We start from the raw sequence: 19148 nt of genomic DNA on the forward strand, positions 1-19148 counted from the left end.
TGAAAAACCTGAAATATTTTGCTGGGGGCCGCAGGGCCCCCGGTGGGTGCAGGGCAAAGCTCTGGCAGGGGGTCCAGGGCTCATGAGATTTAAGAATTGTAAGGTTATAAAATGCCATTCCAGAGTATAAATTGACTATGAAATAGAAATGAAGCCTGTCTTAAATTACTTCATTGTATGGCTAAATAATATTTTCTACACTATTAAAAAGAAAAAAATATATTGATACAAGAAAATGATACCATTAATGAATTTTAAGGTATCAACAAGCATAAATTGTACATTTAACTGTCATACATAGACACAATCATTACAATAAGAGTGAACATTATTATATACTAAATTCAAGCAACTTGTGAATCCTTTAAATTTATTTGTAAATTGAAACAGATACTCTGAAATGTATTTGTAGAGAATTAGGTTGCAAGATTAAACATTTCAGCCAGAGCTACAAGATTAGTACATATTTAGTGCAGATTTCAAATTACAAACATACGTTTATATTCCACAATTAAAAAAACATTAACGAGGCGAAGACTTGAATCATTGAATCCGGTGGATGGTACAAACCTGATTCAATACCTGTTCATGAAAGAAAATGTCAACTATATCATGCTCTTGACAACGGATTTTATTTCTTGATAAGATATATTTTAATACTATTTTTGGAATAGACCAAATGTACTAAAGTTTGTTAAATATATTTAAAGTACTAACAAAATTATTTGAAGAATAATACCGATTTATGTCCATAAATATCAAGGTCATTGTTATAAAACACAACATTTTATATTAGAAAGCTTTTTTAATACTAAATAACAATACACTTAAATAATCTTACCTTATCTTACCTTACTTTGAATAATCTTACCTTACCTTGCCTTACCTTAAATAATCTTGCCTTAACTTGCCTTACCATACTTTTCCTTGGCTTACCTTACCTTAAATAATCTTACCTTACCTTACCTTACCTTACCTTGAATAATCTTACCTTACCTTACCTTAAATAATCTTACCTTACCTTACCTTAAATAATCTTACCTTACCTTACCTTAAATAATCTTACCTTACCTTACCTTAAATAATCTTTACTTACATTACTTTGAATAATCTTACCTTACCTTGCCTTACCTTAAATTATCTTACCTTACCTTACCTTACTTTGAATAATCTTACCTTACCTTGCCTTAAATAATCTTACCTTACCTTACCTTAAATAATCTTACCTTACCTTACTTTGAATAATCTTACCTTACCTTACCTTAAATAATCTTACCTTACCTTACCTTAAATAATCTTACCTTACCTTACTTTGAATAATCTTACCTTACCTTGCCTTACCTTAAATAATCATACCTTACCTTACCTTACTTTGAATAATCTTACCTTACATTGCCTTAAATAATCTTACCTTACCTTACCTTAAATAATCTTACCTTACCTTACCTTAAATAATCTTACCTTACCTTATCTTAAATAATCTTACCTTACCTTGCCTAAAATAATCTTACCTTACCTTACCTTAAATAATCTTACCTTACCTTACCTTCAATAATCTTACCTTACCTTACCTTACTTTGAATAATCTTACCTTACCTTGCCTTACCTTAAATAATCTTACCTTACCTTACTTTGAATAATCTTACCTTACCTTGCCTTAAATAATCTTACCTTACCTTACCTTAAATAATCTTACCTTACCTTACCTTAAATAATCTTACCTTACCTTACCTTAAATAATCTTACCTTACCTTACCTTAAATAATCTTACCTTACCTTACCTTAAATAATCTTACCTTACCTTACCTTAAATAATCTTACCTTACCTTACCTTAAATAATCTTACCTTACCTTACCTTAAATAATCTTACCTTACCTTGCCTTAAATAATCTTACCTTACCTTACCTTAAATAATCTTACCTTACATTGCCTTAAATAATCTTACCTAACCTTACCTTAAATAATCTTACCTTACCTTGACTTAAATAATCTTACCTTACCTTACCTTAAATAATCTTACCTTACCTTACCTTAAATAATCTTACCTTACCTTACCTTAAATAATCTTACCTTACCTTACCTTAAATAATCTTACCTTACCTTGCCTTAAATAATCTTACCTTACCTTACCTTAAATAATCTTACCTTACCTTACCTTAAATAATCTTACCTTACCTTGCCTTAAATAATCTTACCTTACCTTACCTTAAATAATCTTATATTGCCTTACCTTAAATAATCTTACCTTACCTTACCTTAAATAATCTTACCTTACCTTACCTTCAATAATCTTACCTTACCTTACCTTACTTTGAATAATCTTACCTTACCTTGCCTTACCTTAAATAATCTTACCTTACCTTACTTTGAATAATCTTACCTTACCTTGCCTTAAATAATCTTACCTTACCTTACCTTAAATAATCTTACCTTACCTTACTTTGAATAATCTTACCTTACCTTACCTTAAATAATCTTACCTTACCTTACCTTAAATAATCTTACCTTACCTTACCTTAAATAATCTTACCTTACCTTACCTTAAATAATCTTACCTTACCTTACCTTAAATAATCTTACCTAACCTTACCTTAAATAATCTTACCTTACATTGCCTTAAATAATCTTACCTTACCTTACCTTAAATAATCTTACCTTACCTTACCTTAAATAATCTTACCTTACCTTGCCTTAAATAATCTTACCTTACCTTACCTTAAATAATCTTACCTTACCTTACCTTAAATAATCTTACCTTACCTTGCCTTAAATAATCTTACCTTACCTTACCTTAAATAATCTTATATTGCCTTACCTTAAATAATCTTACCTTACCTTACCTTAAATAATCTTACCTTACCTTACCTTAAATAATCTTACCTTACCTTACCTTAAATAATCTTACCTTACCTTACTTTGAATAATCTTACCTTACCTTGCCTTACCTTAAATAATCTTGCCTTAACTTGCCTTACCATACTTTTCCTTGGCTTACCTTACCTTAAATAATCTTACCTTACCTTACTTTGAATAATCTTACCTTACCTTACCTTAAATAATCTTATCTTACCTTACTTTGAATAATCTTACCTTACCTTGCCTTACCTTAAATAATCTTGCCTTAACTTGCCTTACCATACTTTTCCTTGGCTTACCTTACCTTAAATAATCTTACCTTACTTTACCTTACATTACATAATCTTACGTAACATAATCTTATCTTACCAAATTTTACATTACCTTACCTAATCTGACCTTACCTTACTTGATTTTAACTCACCTTACCTTACCTCGCCTTACCTAACCTTACCTTACCTTAACTTTAACGTAAAGTTTATGCATTACCAGCAGTGACATTCTTGGCTTTTCAGCAGTATCGAATAAGTGCATTCGTGACTAACAGGCCAAGGGTCGTATGCAATATAACCCTTGTCATGCGTCCGTGTAATGGTCAAAGGATTATATAGTTCAATGAAAACGCTCATACTCTTTCTAAAAATATACAACCTACACTTCCAGCCAACGAAATTGCAGATTAAGTACTCAATTAGTACTAGGCTTAATGATTAAGAATTCCCAAGATGTTTAAATGTCCGCCTACGGCCCCTTATTCGTATCAGAGTTTGCGTTGACAATGCGTCAGCGCATAAGGCTGTTTTCTAACACAGTAAGATGACCTGGATTAAAATCTTCATGGTTTAGAATGGTTTCTTCGCTACTCTCACTCAGCCCATTCTTAATCAAAGAGATTTTTCTTGATGACATCTCACTATTACTTAGATTTAGATTAGCCTAAGATATTAATCAAATACGTAAATTAAAACAAGTTAAAGTAGCATAGACTACCTACATCATCATTGTTTGTGGAATATTTGTCCTAACAAACGGCACAGCACCAAGATTTTTCAGGACCTGAAAATAAATATTTGAAAATAACGAATCTTGACGGCAATTAACTAAATGAATTATAGTTCATGTATGTATTTCCTACAGTATGAAACAAACGTACACATTTTTTAAGTACTAAAGTATAATAAAGTAAGTGTGATTGTTTGAAACAATAAACAAGTTCGTAATAAGCACAGAGATGGCATTTTTACGATAATTTCGTTCTGAAAATTGTCAATATTATGTGGTTTTGTGTTTTGGGGGAATGCGGAGAACCCGAAGAAACCCCAATTGTTTGGCTTGGCGACCGCCAAGGCCGGGAGTCAAACCCGAGTCGCCTCGATGTGAGAAACATTGTGCTAAGTCTGCGCTTGCCGGACTATGCGGAGCGTTGCTCCAGTACATGAAACAAAAGAGCCAACAGAAGATGAATACAATAAAAAATAGTTCAAGAGCCATTACTCTATACGCACGTAGTGAGTCAATCGAAGTTGTAGTTACTGCACCCGCTACCCAAATTACGAAGGTAGTGTGTTTAGTTACTGTGTTGTTCTATGTTGTCAAGGACAACGTTTAATAATTAGCGTTTAAGTGAATAGCGTGCTAATGTATTTGCACACTGGGTCTTAAAATGTTCAGCTCCTGCTTACTGTTATGGTTCCGATATGGGAATTAATGACGAACAACAAAAGAAAGAAACACTCTCAAACATGGTACAATTGCATGGTTACATGATTTTCCTATTTGCTATTAACAAGAACGCCGCGGAATTATTCCTTACGCTCGACTGTTAGTATTCAGTCGAAATATTTGGATATCTAAACAATAAATAAAGCAAGCCATAGCCACAAGACATGCTATTCACATCTCTTGCAACATGTGCCCCAGGTTGCATCTATATATCTAGAACGGGTTTTGAGTCATGGAAAAGGTTTTGGAAGACGATGCCGACAACGAACAACCCACTGCTCAATTCGAAAATGCAGGGTCAATGAAGTCCAGTCTGTCAATTCAAAACATAACCCCAGTTTCTTGTAAACTTTTGTTCTTACGCGATTTAGTACACTATTCAAATCCTGTGTATATCTTTTGCTATAGAACGAGGTGTACGACAAGGGTGTCCATTGTCTTCATTCAGTTTTCTTTTATGTATGGAAATACTTTCAAATTATATTGACTCTTGTCCTGAAAGGATTTGAAGTAAGGAAAACCACCCAAAATAAACAAACTCTATTCGCCGAAGAAGCTACAGGTTTTTTTAACAATAGATGTGAATTATCATATAAATAATATATTGATTCCATGAGACTTGTGTGGTGTAAGATCAGGCTTAAAAAACCAATTACTCAAAAACAGTAGTACTCCAAGTAGGCAGCTTAAAATTAAAATAAAATAAATTCAAGTAAAAGATCGAAAACACAAGGAATCACATTTCCAAATGATAATTCATCCTTTTCAACCAATATTATTATACCTAAAATACAGGAATTCATCAAATATGTTAAGTGGCAACACAGACAAATAACCTTGCTCGAAAAGGTATCTTTAGTTAAATCGTTCGCACTTCCAAAATTAGTATTTCAATTAACTAGGTTACCAATGATTTACCCCCAGGTCAACTTATAAACGATGTTAACGCGTTAACAAGGCAGTACAATCTAAGGCTATACCCCCCACCGTTTTTAGAACACTTTATTTTTTTTCAGGACCTGACTGGTACATTGAATCTGACCAAAGTTGTACACTTCCACTGGTCAATGGTCGAAAATTAAGAAAAACACGTTGGTTGATCGGTAACCTAAATATTCTTGGATATTTGAACATATTATTCAAATATATTTGTTAAAGTTATTCAGTTTGTGTGTTGTGTACGCACGATCAATGTCAAGGTTATTTTGGCTAAAACAAGAAGGAAAATGAGTCCTTGATTTATAACATCAATGAAATAGCAAGCCTTAAGTAGTTTCGATAAAGTGATACATATATATAATGTGATGACGTCATCACATTGTTTTACTGCTTCTGAAGAGAAAACACATGTTATAAGTATATTATCACATTTGTGTCTATGTTTTTAAATATAAAACTTGTTGCACATATGATAATCCTCGGCAGAGTGTGCAAAGTATCAATCTGTGCAACTAACAATTAACACTTGTATCATATCCTCTAATTAGCATTGACATAATATGGGCTCTAACGTTCATGATGGATTACTAGCAAGACCAGCAATTGGTTTGTGTTCTTGGATCAAATTCAGTCATTGTTGCTAAAAGTACATGAACTGTATAAGGTCAATAAATCCAGTAAGAATTGACAGTCTACACTGCATAATTATAATGAGATATTTCAATTATTGGAACTACTATTTACCAATTACAATAATTCACTGTGGTAGCACAATCAATGCCAAGAAGTGGTCTGATAAGGCAAGGGAATTACTCCAGAATTTGCCTCGAAGTTAGATGATAGATATATTGATGGAAACCATTCGTGGTAAGAAAATGGTCATCATTACTGTTGAAATCTCCACTTATCACTATTTTACTTGTGCTAAAATCGAAGGATCGAAGGCTTGAATTCCGTTTATCAAATGATTGAAGACAATGGAAGATCATAGGTTTAGTTTATAAGTCATCTAAAGACGACCATTATGTGTTCCTAGCCATGACTTGTATTTCATTGGTAGTTGGATGACTAGTTGACAACACACCATGTTTAATAGAAACTACTAGGGCCTAAAAAAAAAATACATTTGGTTCGGGTTACCCGACCCTACCTACGGAATAGGCGCCGACCCTACCGTTTTTATAGTCAGTCTTTTATATAAAGCCTAATAAAAAAAAAAAATAAAAAAAAATAAAAAGCCTACCTACCCTACCTATTTTTGAAAAGGATGTAACCCTAACCAAACAATTTTTTTTTTAGGCCTAGTCTATATTCTTTATCTTTGCCAAAAAGGTGGAAATCAGGAGAAATGTTTATGTTGTCACAACAAAATTTTCCAATAAGTAGGTCACTCAATGAGGTCAAAATTTGTACCAAGTTATATGGTAATCCACCAATGAATAGGTAAGTTATAACACGGACACGAGCATGTGTACTCTGACCTTTAAATGTCTCATGCGACTTTGACCTTTGAGGTACGGACCCGCGTCAAGGTCACTGCACATCGTCTCAATGAGGACAATATGTGTACCAAGTTATAGCCCGGGCACGAAATGCTACGGACAGACAGATAGACAGACAGAAAAACAGACAGACAGACAGAAAGACTGGACAGTGCGTTTCTATAATCCCCCCCCCCCCCCTACGTGGCGGGGGATTAAAAATGAAAGATTCGGGAGTTTACCAAACAATTGAGATATGTTCTATGGTGAGTTATCTCCCATGACTACATTTAAGCTGTTCTGAGACAAAAACTAAACAAAAGTCAACCTGTGAGAGTGCGACATAAGGCAAGAAAAAAAGTCGTGATTATCAAAAAATGATTCACTTTAATTCCAAAAAACTCTTAAAGAATGTAAATATTACACGAATTATACCAAAACATAAATAGTGAGCTTACTTGAACCTGATCGAAGGCACTAAGTAAGTTGTTTCGAGAAATAGGGCCCAGATTCATAACCACAAGCCGATGGGATTCTATCTGCGTTTTGTTTAACTTTGTGTCACTTTGAACATGTTCGTAACCATCCCTCCTTCCGTTTGTGCGATGTACTGTTATTCCAGTCAAGCTGTATGGCTGGCTCATTAGTCATTCGGACAACAACCTCGGATGTATATGAACAGTTTACATAATCAGAAGTCGGTATGTTTAGGTCCACTGCAAGTAGTTCGCGTAGTAATTTGATTTATCAGTTAAATTTAATTACTTAAATCTCGGGAATCTTAATTATGTTTGCAATAATACACTTGACTTGCAATCAATTTAAACTTAGATCAATAAATACAAGCTAAAACACTACATTTAATTAATGATATTATTCAAAAATTTACGAACTACTTCTACCGATGTACCGGCATACATCCGGGGTTGTTTTCGAAAAAAATAGCAGAGGAGCTCCGAATGGCTCATTAGTAAGGTGCTTGGCTTACGTGAAATTTACGACACTTCGTAAATTAACTACAGTAATGATAATGTAAGGCTGATCGCGTTACTAGAGCATCATTAAGTCTTAAAAACTACCATTAGTAATATTTCTCATTATATAGATTGTGGCAATTGTCAGTTGGCATGCTCAGTCTGGCGGGCCTAGTAAATATATTAGAGATTCCTGTAGATCCTGTTAATGCACAAACAGTTAGTGTTATTACCAATGTGAACAACAACAGGCTCCGTTTAAAATAAACTGAAAGGGACTGAAAAAATAGTTTGGGTTAGAAGAACGCTTGTCATATAACAAGCGTCAAAACGGGATCACCTAAAACGCTTAAAGGGTCCTGATGTCCAAAAATCGGCAAATACATTAATTTATCAAAACAAGCCTAAAATTGCCAATGCGACCTAGTAGGAGGCCGATAATACATAATTTAACATTATTAAATGAATAAACGCAACAATCATATTGCTGTCTCATCGGAGTTTACCAGTTTAAGAATAGCGCATTATGGTTTCCCAGTTTAAAACATTTATGTTTACGTGGTAGACAACCCCAGGACTGGAAAAATGCGCAAAAACTACGCGAAAAATGCATGCGGCGTAAGCGACGTGATACATCAGTAAATAAGATTCAACACGTTGAACACTGATGTTTATTTAATGTAAGTTTATGACAATGTCCTTCTTTTCTTGCAATTGTATCATCTGGTGGCTAGTCCCTTTAAACAACTCCAGATGTAAACAAGACGCATGTATCAAAGAAGACGCAAGTTTTGGTGCATACGAAAATGTCTGGACCGAACTTTCTTAAATCGGGACTTTTCGGTTACTCGGCCGTTTTGACCCGAAACCAAATCACGTGGTGTAAGCAGCCACTTTCATTGGATAATGCATAGCGTGTGAATTGCTCCGGCTTCCTTAAATATTATTAGAAGAGATCACTGGCCCGTGGCGGATCCGTGGTCTAGTGGTAACACACTTGACTATCACTCCAGGGGTCGCAGGTTCGATTACCCGTCGCATCACTAAAAATACTAATCGTCTTCCGGGAGGGACGTTAAATGGGGGGTCCCGTGTGACAGTGCTTTACACTGGTGCACGTCAAATACCCAGGGTAGCTCTAACCTGGGTTAAATTCTGTCTGTGCACTATGCTCCAAATACCTAAAATCACTAACAATCTTATCGGAGCACTCACCGAATGAGCAAGGCACGTTAAAGAACCAGGTTAGCTCTAAACCAGGGTTACATTCTGTGCACTATGCTCCAAAAACCTAAAATGACTAACAATCTTAATAGAGCACTCGCCGAATGGGCAAGGCCCGAGTGCGAGTATAAAAAAGCTTACACACACACCGGCCCGTTTTTAAGGAAGGTTATAACTAAATGTTAAATAATACGTTGTGGTCCAGGATGCCCTCTATACATCTAAGATTGAGAATGCTACTTCATATTGATAGTTTGCTTAAGTCTGAGTGATGCACATAATTAAAAGTCGATAAACTTTAAATTCAGTTCATTACCTTTACTCAGAGAGAAAAGAAATCATAAATATCTCAGAGATTACAAATTTTCTGCTGGACTAGAACAGTGCTGTCTTCCGGGATGGATTCTTTGAAAAATTAACGGGGCTTAACTTCAGATAATAAATTTCTTAGGAGCAGCGCGACATGCCTTTTTTATTGCTTAAATCAATTGGGATTAAACATGATGGTTGCCATATACGTGACACGCTAGAAATAGCACTTTATGCCAGCTAAGTTTCGCCTGTGTTCAATGAAATGTATTAGTAAATTAATTAGTATTGTATAACCTTTAGACTGGCAATTATGATAACGCAGTCTCCTGTAGTTATTCCTTATTTCTTACCTAATAAATATATAGCGATATGTGATAATGATGTGCCGTTCCTAGTAAACATATTATAGATTCCTTTAAATCATGTTAATGAAATCTCAGTGAGATTTATCATCAATGTCACAGTTAGACTTATCGCCATAGTCATGAATACGGACAAGCTCCCTCCTTAAATAAACAGGGATGGAACAAAAGTTTGGTTTAGACTTACTGTAATCACAAAACATGTGTCAAATTGCCATAACCAGCACTAGTGCTTGTATCAAAGCCAATTTCACAGTAAGACTTATCGCCCATGTCATGAATACGAACAAGCTCCGCTTATAATAAACAGGGATCGAAAACGGTTTGGTTTAGAAGAATTGTTTTTACCAAAAATGTGTCAAATTGCAATCACCAGCACTAGTACTTGTCTCAAAGCCAGTGGTATACAAGAGGCCGTTTTGAGGCAAAGCATCAAAGAAACTGCAATGTATGTGCCTTAACCGGTAATTTGCCCGTCTTTTGTCATTTATTTTCAACATAGATATTATAATAACTGAATAATCAACACTTTCAATCACAGCATAAATCCAAAGGTATTCATATTTCATATTTGTAGAAAATCAAAAATACCCCCCCCACACACACACACATACTATTAAGTTGTTTTAAGAAGAAAAATATGTACGTTCTATACTATTATATGCGTTTTGATTCCGTATACAATCGAAAAATGTAGATATTTTAAAATCATAATTTCAATTCATTCTATTTGAGAGTGGGAATCATATAGTTTGCCGGTTTTGACCCGAAATGAAGTCACGTTGTCTAAGCAGCAAAAAAGTTTTGGCTAAAACGTAGGTTACAGACCATTAAATATATTGTCTATATATTTAATATTGAATTGACCGATTTGCACGCGAAATAACACTGATTTCCAGTGTTTCACGACCCCAACACAAAAGTGTTTCAAACGTTCAAATATTTAAGTTTTTAAGTTCATTATAATTTCGATTGCTTCTCTCAAGCGCATGCCTTATCTCAAAGCGTAAATGCCTGCTGGTGGTTTTAAAAAGTATGGTTGAAGTTTTATCAACCTTCAATAATATGTTTTAAAAATTGTATTCAGTGATAAAGAATGCTGGAGGCCGTTTAATCAATTATCGAAGAGATGTGATAGTTCCAATAGTACACTATTTGTTTTTGAAAATATCTCCCAGGTACGATTCGTGATGCAACAGCCGTAAGGGCGCGTCGTGGTGCGATGGGCACTCCTATAAACACCCCAGGTAATACATGAGGAGATAATCAACAACAAGAGATATTTGGCAAACAGTATGCCCCCCTGAGCGCTATGTTGTCAAGAATATTTGGACAATTGAATAAAATATGCATGGACCGAAATGCCAGCTTATTTAAGCTGATGACCTCACAATCAATATGGGTCATCTACTAGTCACACCAAACCTCCACGTCAAGTTTGAGGACCGTCGGTGCAGGCATTGTTTAGTTACCACTCGAACAACATTTCCACCTTCAATGTCATAATGACCTTGCCCTTTGGACTAAATGATCCCAAAAACAATAGGGGTCATATACTTGTCACACCCAACATCCACGTCAAGTTTGAAGACCATATGTCTAAGCAAAGTTATCATCGAACAAGCTTTTCGCATTCTATGCCACTGTGAAGTTGAACTTTGACCTGATGACATCAATATCACTAGGGGTCATCTTCTTGTCACACCAACAACCTCCATGTCAAGTTTGAGGGTCATGTGTGCAATCATTCCCAAGTTATCCCTCGGACATGCTTTTCGCATTCACGATCATTGTGACCTTGACCTTGGACTTAATGACATCAAAACCAAAAGGGATCATCTGCTAGTCACGCCCAACCTTCATGTCAAGTTTGAGGGGCAGCGGTGCAAGCATTTTCAATGTATCACTCAGACAAGCCTTTCGAATTTGATTTCACTGTCACCTTACCTTTGACATGATGACCTTAACATAAATAGGGTTCATCTTCTGGTCTGGCCCAGTTTCCATGTCAAATTTAAGGATCATAGGTCTAGGCATTTACGACTAATCACTCGGACAAGCCTTCCGCGTTTAATGTCACTGTGACCTAGACCATTGACCCGATGACCTCAAAATCATAAGAGGTCATCTTCTTGTCACGCCCAGCCTCCAAGTCAAGTTTGGGAACCATAGGTAGAGGCATTGTCGTGTTCTCACTCGCACAAGCTTTTTTGCATCAAGGTCACAATGACCTTGACCTTTGGGCCGATCGCACTAAAATCAATAGGGTCATCTACTGGTCACGCCCAACCGCCAAGTCAAGTTTGAAGACAATTGGTCGAGGCATTGTTGAGTTATCACTCTGATAAGATTTGGTCTACCAACCGACATACCGACCGACATGTGCCTCAGCAATATACCCCTTTTCTTCGAATGGGGGCGGGCATAATAAACTACTATACAGTGAACCTTACCAGTAAAAGAGCAACATTTTCAGCCTTGTATTGTCCAATAAACTGACTGTGAATCATTACCCCTTATACAAACTGTCCATTGTACCCATATAGTGGTGCATTGTTAGGCAATATACACAATTACACGGATACTTATGTCAACTTAATCTTTGCAAATACAATTAAGTCACTCTTACCTGTACAAGAACAGCATCTTCAGCCTTGAGCTGTCCAATAAACTGACCGAGACCAGCGGTTGAATCATTGCCCCTCAGGTGGAAGCTCTCTTTTAAACTCACTGGTACACCGTGCAGTGGTGCCTTCTTGTCTGTGCTACTGTCCAATGCATTTGCGATATCCTGCCGAGTAACGAATATAAGAATAATTCATGTTTTTGGTGCAAATAGAAAATTCCGACCTAAGAGCACATGCAAAAGCAAAAGGGTCGGATTTTTCTATCGGTGCCCGAAACAAATGAGCAGTTTTTTTTCTTGCAAATGTTTAACTTTCAAATGTTATATAGATAATAGATTTAAACCACGGGTTTCGTACATTTTACCAAAAAATGCTCGTAGGTCGTTTAAATTGACGTCATGACGCGCAATATATTGAAAACCACAAATGACGTCAAACAGATATTAAGAACACAACACTATTTTTTTCAAATAATTGTTAATTTGATTTTGCTGTTTTAAAATGTCATGACTTTCATAAAATTATACCATTCACTATAAAAAAAAAATTGGAGCGTTGTTACGCGTGACTAATCTTAGAGGGGGTGTCCATGTGTAACTTTAATCACAGTTGCTTGAAGTGAATGGAATCCTGCTTTGGTGTCATATGACCTGTATTAAAATTAATTTGTAGGGTAAATGTCACTAATTATTTTCCAGGTCATGTGACACTAAAGCATGAGTCCATTCCATTCAAGCAATTGTGATAAATAACAAATACAAGACCTAAAGCAGTATCCCCAGAGAAAAATTAAATAGATCACAAAATAAGGTTCTGTTGTGAATGATTTGTAATCGGACATATGTTTGACTGGTCAGTTGGGCCTTGTGGCAGGTCCGTGGTCACGTGGTATAACACTGCACGATATATTCCAGGGATCACAGAACAGATCCCCACCGCAGCCTTAACAAAAATCTATCGGGAGGGAGGTTTAACATTCCTTTCAGCTATGTGAGTATGTTTTAACCGATTTTAATAACTAATTCGGGCTGAAGAAAGATAAAATATTATGTGTTGCTAAAGATTTGAATGATAATACCACCAAATCTATAAAAAATAAATCTCTTAAATTCTCTGAAGTAACTTGACCAGTTGTTTACCCCGTTACACCAGAAAGAAGCTGTTAACATCAGGCTTAAACGTAACTATTAAAACAATGTAAAAAATTGTTGAAATGCTCCATCAACGAAGCACAATGAATCGTCCGTGTTTTCAGTAGGTTTGTGGACGGTTTCAATCAAGATTTTAGTCAATTTAAGTCGTAAACTGAAATTATCTTAGTGTCATAGTTTCATCATTTTGATGCATATTTAAGTGAATTGAACTTAAGCAAATATTAGAATAAGCACAAAGTTGAGGGAATCAAATCAATGTTGTTCTTTTGTGACGTCTATACACATTTAAGATTACTTCAACCGGCACTCTCATAGATTGACCGTTTTGACAAAAAAAATACACTTTAGTCTTGGAATTAGTCAGTTTTTGATTGAATGTCTGGAAACCAGTGATATAAGACTGCTAACAAAAAAATCAGATTCACGTTCAACGTTCAATCTGTGAGAGTGCAGCTTTAAGTTACGATTAAAACCCTTAAAGTTTAAGGGATGTTTGGCATGATAATCCCCTGCTGTGCATCTCCGGCTAATTGCACTGGTGTCACAGTAGGGGCCAATTTCCTGTGTATTCGTTTATTGGCTCAGTGCCACTTAGGGTCCATTTCTATAATAAAACTTCTAAAACTGTATAGCAGGATACTCAGATCGGAGATCTGATAAGAGCGATCAAGGCAAGCAGATTAAAATCAATAAACAGAGGTAGTGTACTGTACACAGTTTTGGCGGGGGGGGTCACTTATAGAAGGCTTAAACTAGGCCTTTAACTCAAACGGGTCTAAGGTACTTAGCTCAACAGTAACGATGGCATGAATATTGCTATTGTGAACATGCACTAGCGGATTTAGAGGGGTGTAAACGGCGAGCGCCTCCTCTAAAATCGTCCAAGTTTACTTTTTATTTCAATATGGGAGCAAAATTACCCTCAAAATGCACCATTTTCGACCATGAATTGATAAGATTTTCTTGAGGGAGTAACCAAAAAACGTATGCATATAGTTAATGCCTTAAGGTAATGCCTTAAAATTTCGGTTCTGAGGGATGGGCGCATGTCAAAAGGCCCCTAAGATACGCCCCTTTAACGTTAATTTCTAGATCCGCCTGTGATATGTGTTTCATATTTAATATCTGCAATGAATTCGTAGGATACACTCATACAACGAAAAAACCTGATTATCGATTTTTGTTGGTGTTCTTTGAAAAACATTTACGAGATTAAATTATGCAAAATTACGGAAATAAAACCAAATCAAAGGAACAACATATTAAGCATCTACAGGCGATACGGGGATATAAACACTACAAAAGATCTATAACCTCAGCATCCGGCAGGAATTCTGTTACGCAGTTAAACGCCTTGGTTGATCGCAGAGCCTGAAATAGATCATACAATATTCATACAGCTTGCCTCTACAGGAATGACGTCACCATTACGTCATATGTACTTCCGTTGTGTGGAAAATTCTCAATAAAAAAAAAATGTTCTTATGATTGATAGACATGTTTTCACATGCTCAATACACTGTAGATAAAAAATATCATTATTCCTGAAACTTTTATATCTTAAGTATCTATTCTTGCTTGATTTATCATTTAAAGTAGAGATTAAAGCATACACCGCTGCCCTATAGTTGAAAGGTCATTTTGGAAGAACTGTCATGGCGGACGGTGCAAATTTTAGAGTTTGTTTTTCAAGTGAAGTGATTTTTCTTAGAAATAACTTGACCCCCCTTTTTTATTGGCTTAAAAGTTAATTTAAAGCTTGTACTTTAAGAATATATGTGGTTATCATAGCCTGCATTCGCTCAAAATGCCTTTAAATGTTGTCTAAAAATTATAATTTTACATTGAATTGTATAGGGAATAACAATGGTGGTGTGTAACCTACAGTGCTTTATACAGGTTTCTTATATATTCAAATGATGGATGCTATAACTTATATAACATATAGAATAAGTGTTAATTTATAGCTCGTCGAATGTTTCTTATATTATTATTATTAAAGGCGCACAATATAAGTCGATGAAAAAAAATATATATTGCATTAGCATATAACTTGTGAACAGATAAACAAATATTAGCCTTTTTTCATTAATAGCTACGTAGTCACGAATTTCCCGATTTAAAAGCGCTAAAATATCGCAGATATTTGTTTATTTGCACACATCAATTGTAATTGTAAACCCATGCAATTGTTAAGGCATAACTTGAAGCAAATTGACAAGGACGCCGACAACGTCAACAATCTTATGGCAAAATATTTTCTTAATTAATGGAATCGTTAAAAAGCTTAGGCTGATTTGAAACATGTACATGTCCGTTCTAGATAGTTTACCATGGTCTGATATGCATGAAGTACATCCAAAGCCTGCAGTGAGCCATCTTGTAGTTGAGCTTGTAATTCCAAAAAGGAGAGCTGTACAATCCGTTTAATTGTGTCCTCTGAAATCTAAAAGAACGATATTTATAAGACCTTACAAAAAATCGGTTTGGTTCTGGAGGTGGGTTGTTTGTTTGCTTTATAATGGCAAACATCACCTTCAAATTATACTTATTCTTCTCATGTTTAGTCAGTATACTATATTCATATTTTGTTTGTAGATTACAAAACCCTATATGCACACTTTTTAATCAAAATTTTATTTGTAAATATTATCATTATTATTTTCTATTTTTTAAAACAAATTCGATCAGCGTTAAAAACACACACATTCGGGTAAGACGAAACATGTCATAAACGATCGGGCCCTTGATACTGTTTTAAACATAAATTGAACTGAAAATGGATTACCTCCCCTTTAGTTGCTGAGAACATTAATTCAAATAAATTTAAAACAACACAATATACAATAATCATTTGGAGATATCTATTATTAAATAAGAGAGATCCCTAATTGTTTTGGAGATATACATGTATCGAATTCAATTGAGGAGCTCTTTAGTGCAATTGATTTGGAGATATCTTCAAACGTTGTGGAGATATCTCTAATTCATTTGATGTAATCGTTCATTCGATTGGAGCTCATTTAAATTGATCTGACGAGGTCATTAATTATTCAAAAAAGTCTTCAAATATTTGATCTTGTGTAGATTTGGCATACAATACAAACCAGTACACATGTCCTTAAATTCAAAGATTAACATACATGTTCAACAGTGATTTGGAGGGAATGAGCTGAATTTTGACCTTTACAAAATTTAGTGACATTTTACCTAAAATAACCTAAAATATATTTATTTTTTTCTTCAGATTCATCAAAGAGGTCACTCATACCAACTATCTAGCATAAATAACTATGAATTACGGCACTTTTACAAAGTCAGAAAATCTCGAATTGTCTAAATAGAGTGGTATGAGTGACCCCTTTGATGAATCTGAAGAAAAAAATATATATTTTAGATTATTTTAGGTAAAATGTCACTAAATTTTGTAAAGGTCAAAATTCAGCTCATTCCCTCCAAATCACTGTGACATGTTCTGTATCCATAGGTGACCACCAATGATTGACCACCTACAGTATAAACATCGTGATGTACGAAAGTCGTGTAAAACAATCTTACTTTCTGACATTTCTTAAACGCGCATATTAGTGCATCATGTCTAACTGTACAACAGTAACAAGCATGAACACACATACAACAACAAATTTAACCCATTACTTACATTCGCCTGTTTCAGATTCTGTTCCACGAGTGTTTGTGCTTTCAGACATTTCTCCCTCTTCTGTTTAATTTTCTTATTTATTCTCGAATATATTATCCATCTTCGACCATACGTCCAAACACTTAAAGTCAGTGCAGTGCCAGCTGCAAATGCCAGAAGTTTGCCTCCTTTCTCCGGCATTTTACCTAAATGTAAACAAGTAAAACAGGCGATTCAAAAATTAGATCGTTCGAATAAGTCAAAATCTAGAACGTCAACTTATTTCTGGTTTCTGCGCACACAACTTAATGTCAGTTTTTAGAAGATCAAGCAAACTGCTAAGCAACCTCTGTTATTCAAAATAAGCTTAAAAATGTTAAAACTTCGCTTTCAAAATACTAAAAATAAGCATTTGCCATGACATAGAGTGATACGCACACAGTTCGGTTACACTCCACTATAATAAAAACAAAGAAATCGTCCTCAAAAGCGGGATGAATTGCGTTCCTTTGGCTTTGTCAAGTTTATTGAAACATGCACTTTGAAAATCCATGTATATCCAACAACGCAAATATGACATCATGCAGCCTCATAAATCCTATGTTACTTGTCTCCTGCAGTATGTTAAAGAATAGGTATAAGTAAGTATGAGGATGTGTTTGAATAGAAAATGATGTCAATACACGGACTTATGTGCTTTTATGTATAGCTTTTTGCAATCGTTTTTGCATCATTTACATGTTACCGAATGTTTTGTAGTATCATGGTTCAAGATAGTCACGTATTTTAAGTTATTTATTTCACCTTTATTGAAAGACCTAACACGAAATTGATTTTTTAATTACAGTCGAACCCACGTTTGTTCAAACTCGCTTGACTTGAATTCCATGTTGGCTGGAACTGGATGTAAAGGACAGATTTCTATATACTGAACGTTAACATTCCCGCATGGCTCGAAATTTTCATGGATCGAGGTTTTTTCGCCGGTTCCTTCGGACTTCGAGCCAACGGGGTTCGACTGTATCTCATTAATGTTATGCAATTCCTGTGATAATTGTGTACGTTAATTACAAGTAATCTGATAAGAATATTTTCATTTTATATTCTAGTACTTAACCCATTCTCTTTTATTCGTCTTATATAAGAAAGCTGATACAATTGCATATTTCAAACGTTATTAATGTTATGTTTTGTAAGTCTCTTATATAAACCATCGATTAACAAATAGTGTCTGTTAATCGGCGCTCTGTAGAGATTCATGTAAAACACGTTTAAACCTTATGAATAATATTAAGAATATAATTCATGCAAGGCAAAAGTCTTATCGCCCCATTGACTCATTCTCTTGAGACATCAGCAATATTCATTGGTGCAAATTGCAGCTGCAGGTATATTTGTTTATTTTGTGTAATCGATTATCTTATTCGAGTTCATTGGAAGGCTGCTGAAGTAACCGCAAATCGATTGGTTAGGATAGGTCATTTTTAAAAACACTACTGATGCAAATGATTGTCACTGTTATAAAGAGAAACATAAACTTTAATTTTAATAAAAATATAAGTACAAATTTATGGAGAAATGGCAAAAAAACAGACATACGGTCGCCTGGCCCAATACTTCGCAAAATATATTATACTCCGTATAACACGATCAAGCTAAGCTAACTTTTTTGTTGGTTTGTGTTGTGTAATAATCTCAGTTCCGCCACTTGGAAAAGAAAATAAACTTCATGATAATCACGATAAAATTATACCTTTATATTGTCAAATCAAGTTAAAGCCAGCATATTGGCAAAATTGGCCTGATTTCTCGTTTCAGTTAAAGCTATTTGGATTGTATAACTAAATACTCAGCCG

At 34.9% G+C, this 19148-nt stretch overlaps 1 protein-coding gene across 2 annotated transcripts in view; it reads right to left on the minus strand.

Moving 5' to 3' along the window:
* LOC128230343 (fatty-acid amide hydrolase 1-like) overlaps nt 1-17703 on the minus strand; it is a 50261-nt gene extending 32558 nt beyond the window's left edge. The window contains exons 1-5 of one of the 2 annotated variants that reach the window (XM_052942948.1): nt 17314-17703; nt 15985-16098; nt 14967-15023; nt 12501-12662; nt 3852-3913 (exon numbers count right to left, since the gene is read on the minus strand). In XM_052942948.1, the coding sequence (XP_052798908.1) occupies nt 3852-3913; nt 12501-12662; nt 14967-15023; nt 15985-16098; nt 17314-17493 (575 nt within the window). In that variant the 5' untranslated portion in view covers nt 17494-17703. The remainder of the gene's footprint in view (nt 1-3851; nt 3914-12500; nt 12663-14966; nt 15024-15984; nt 16099-17313) is intronic. The other variant, XM_052943628.1, reaches the window with a different exon arrangement.
* Nucleotides 17704-19148: the final 1445 nt, after the last annotated feature.

This window comes from Mya arenaria, chromosome 1, assembly GCF_026914265.1.
Source record: "Mya arenaria isolate MELC-2E11 chromosome 1, ASM2691426v1".
Lineage (NCBI taxonomy): Eukaryota > Metazoa > Mollusca > Bivalvia > Myida > Myidae > Mya > Mya arenaria.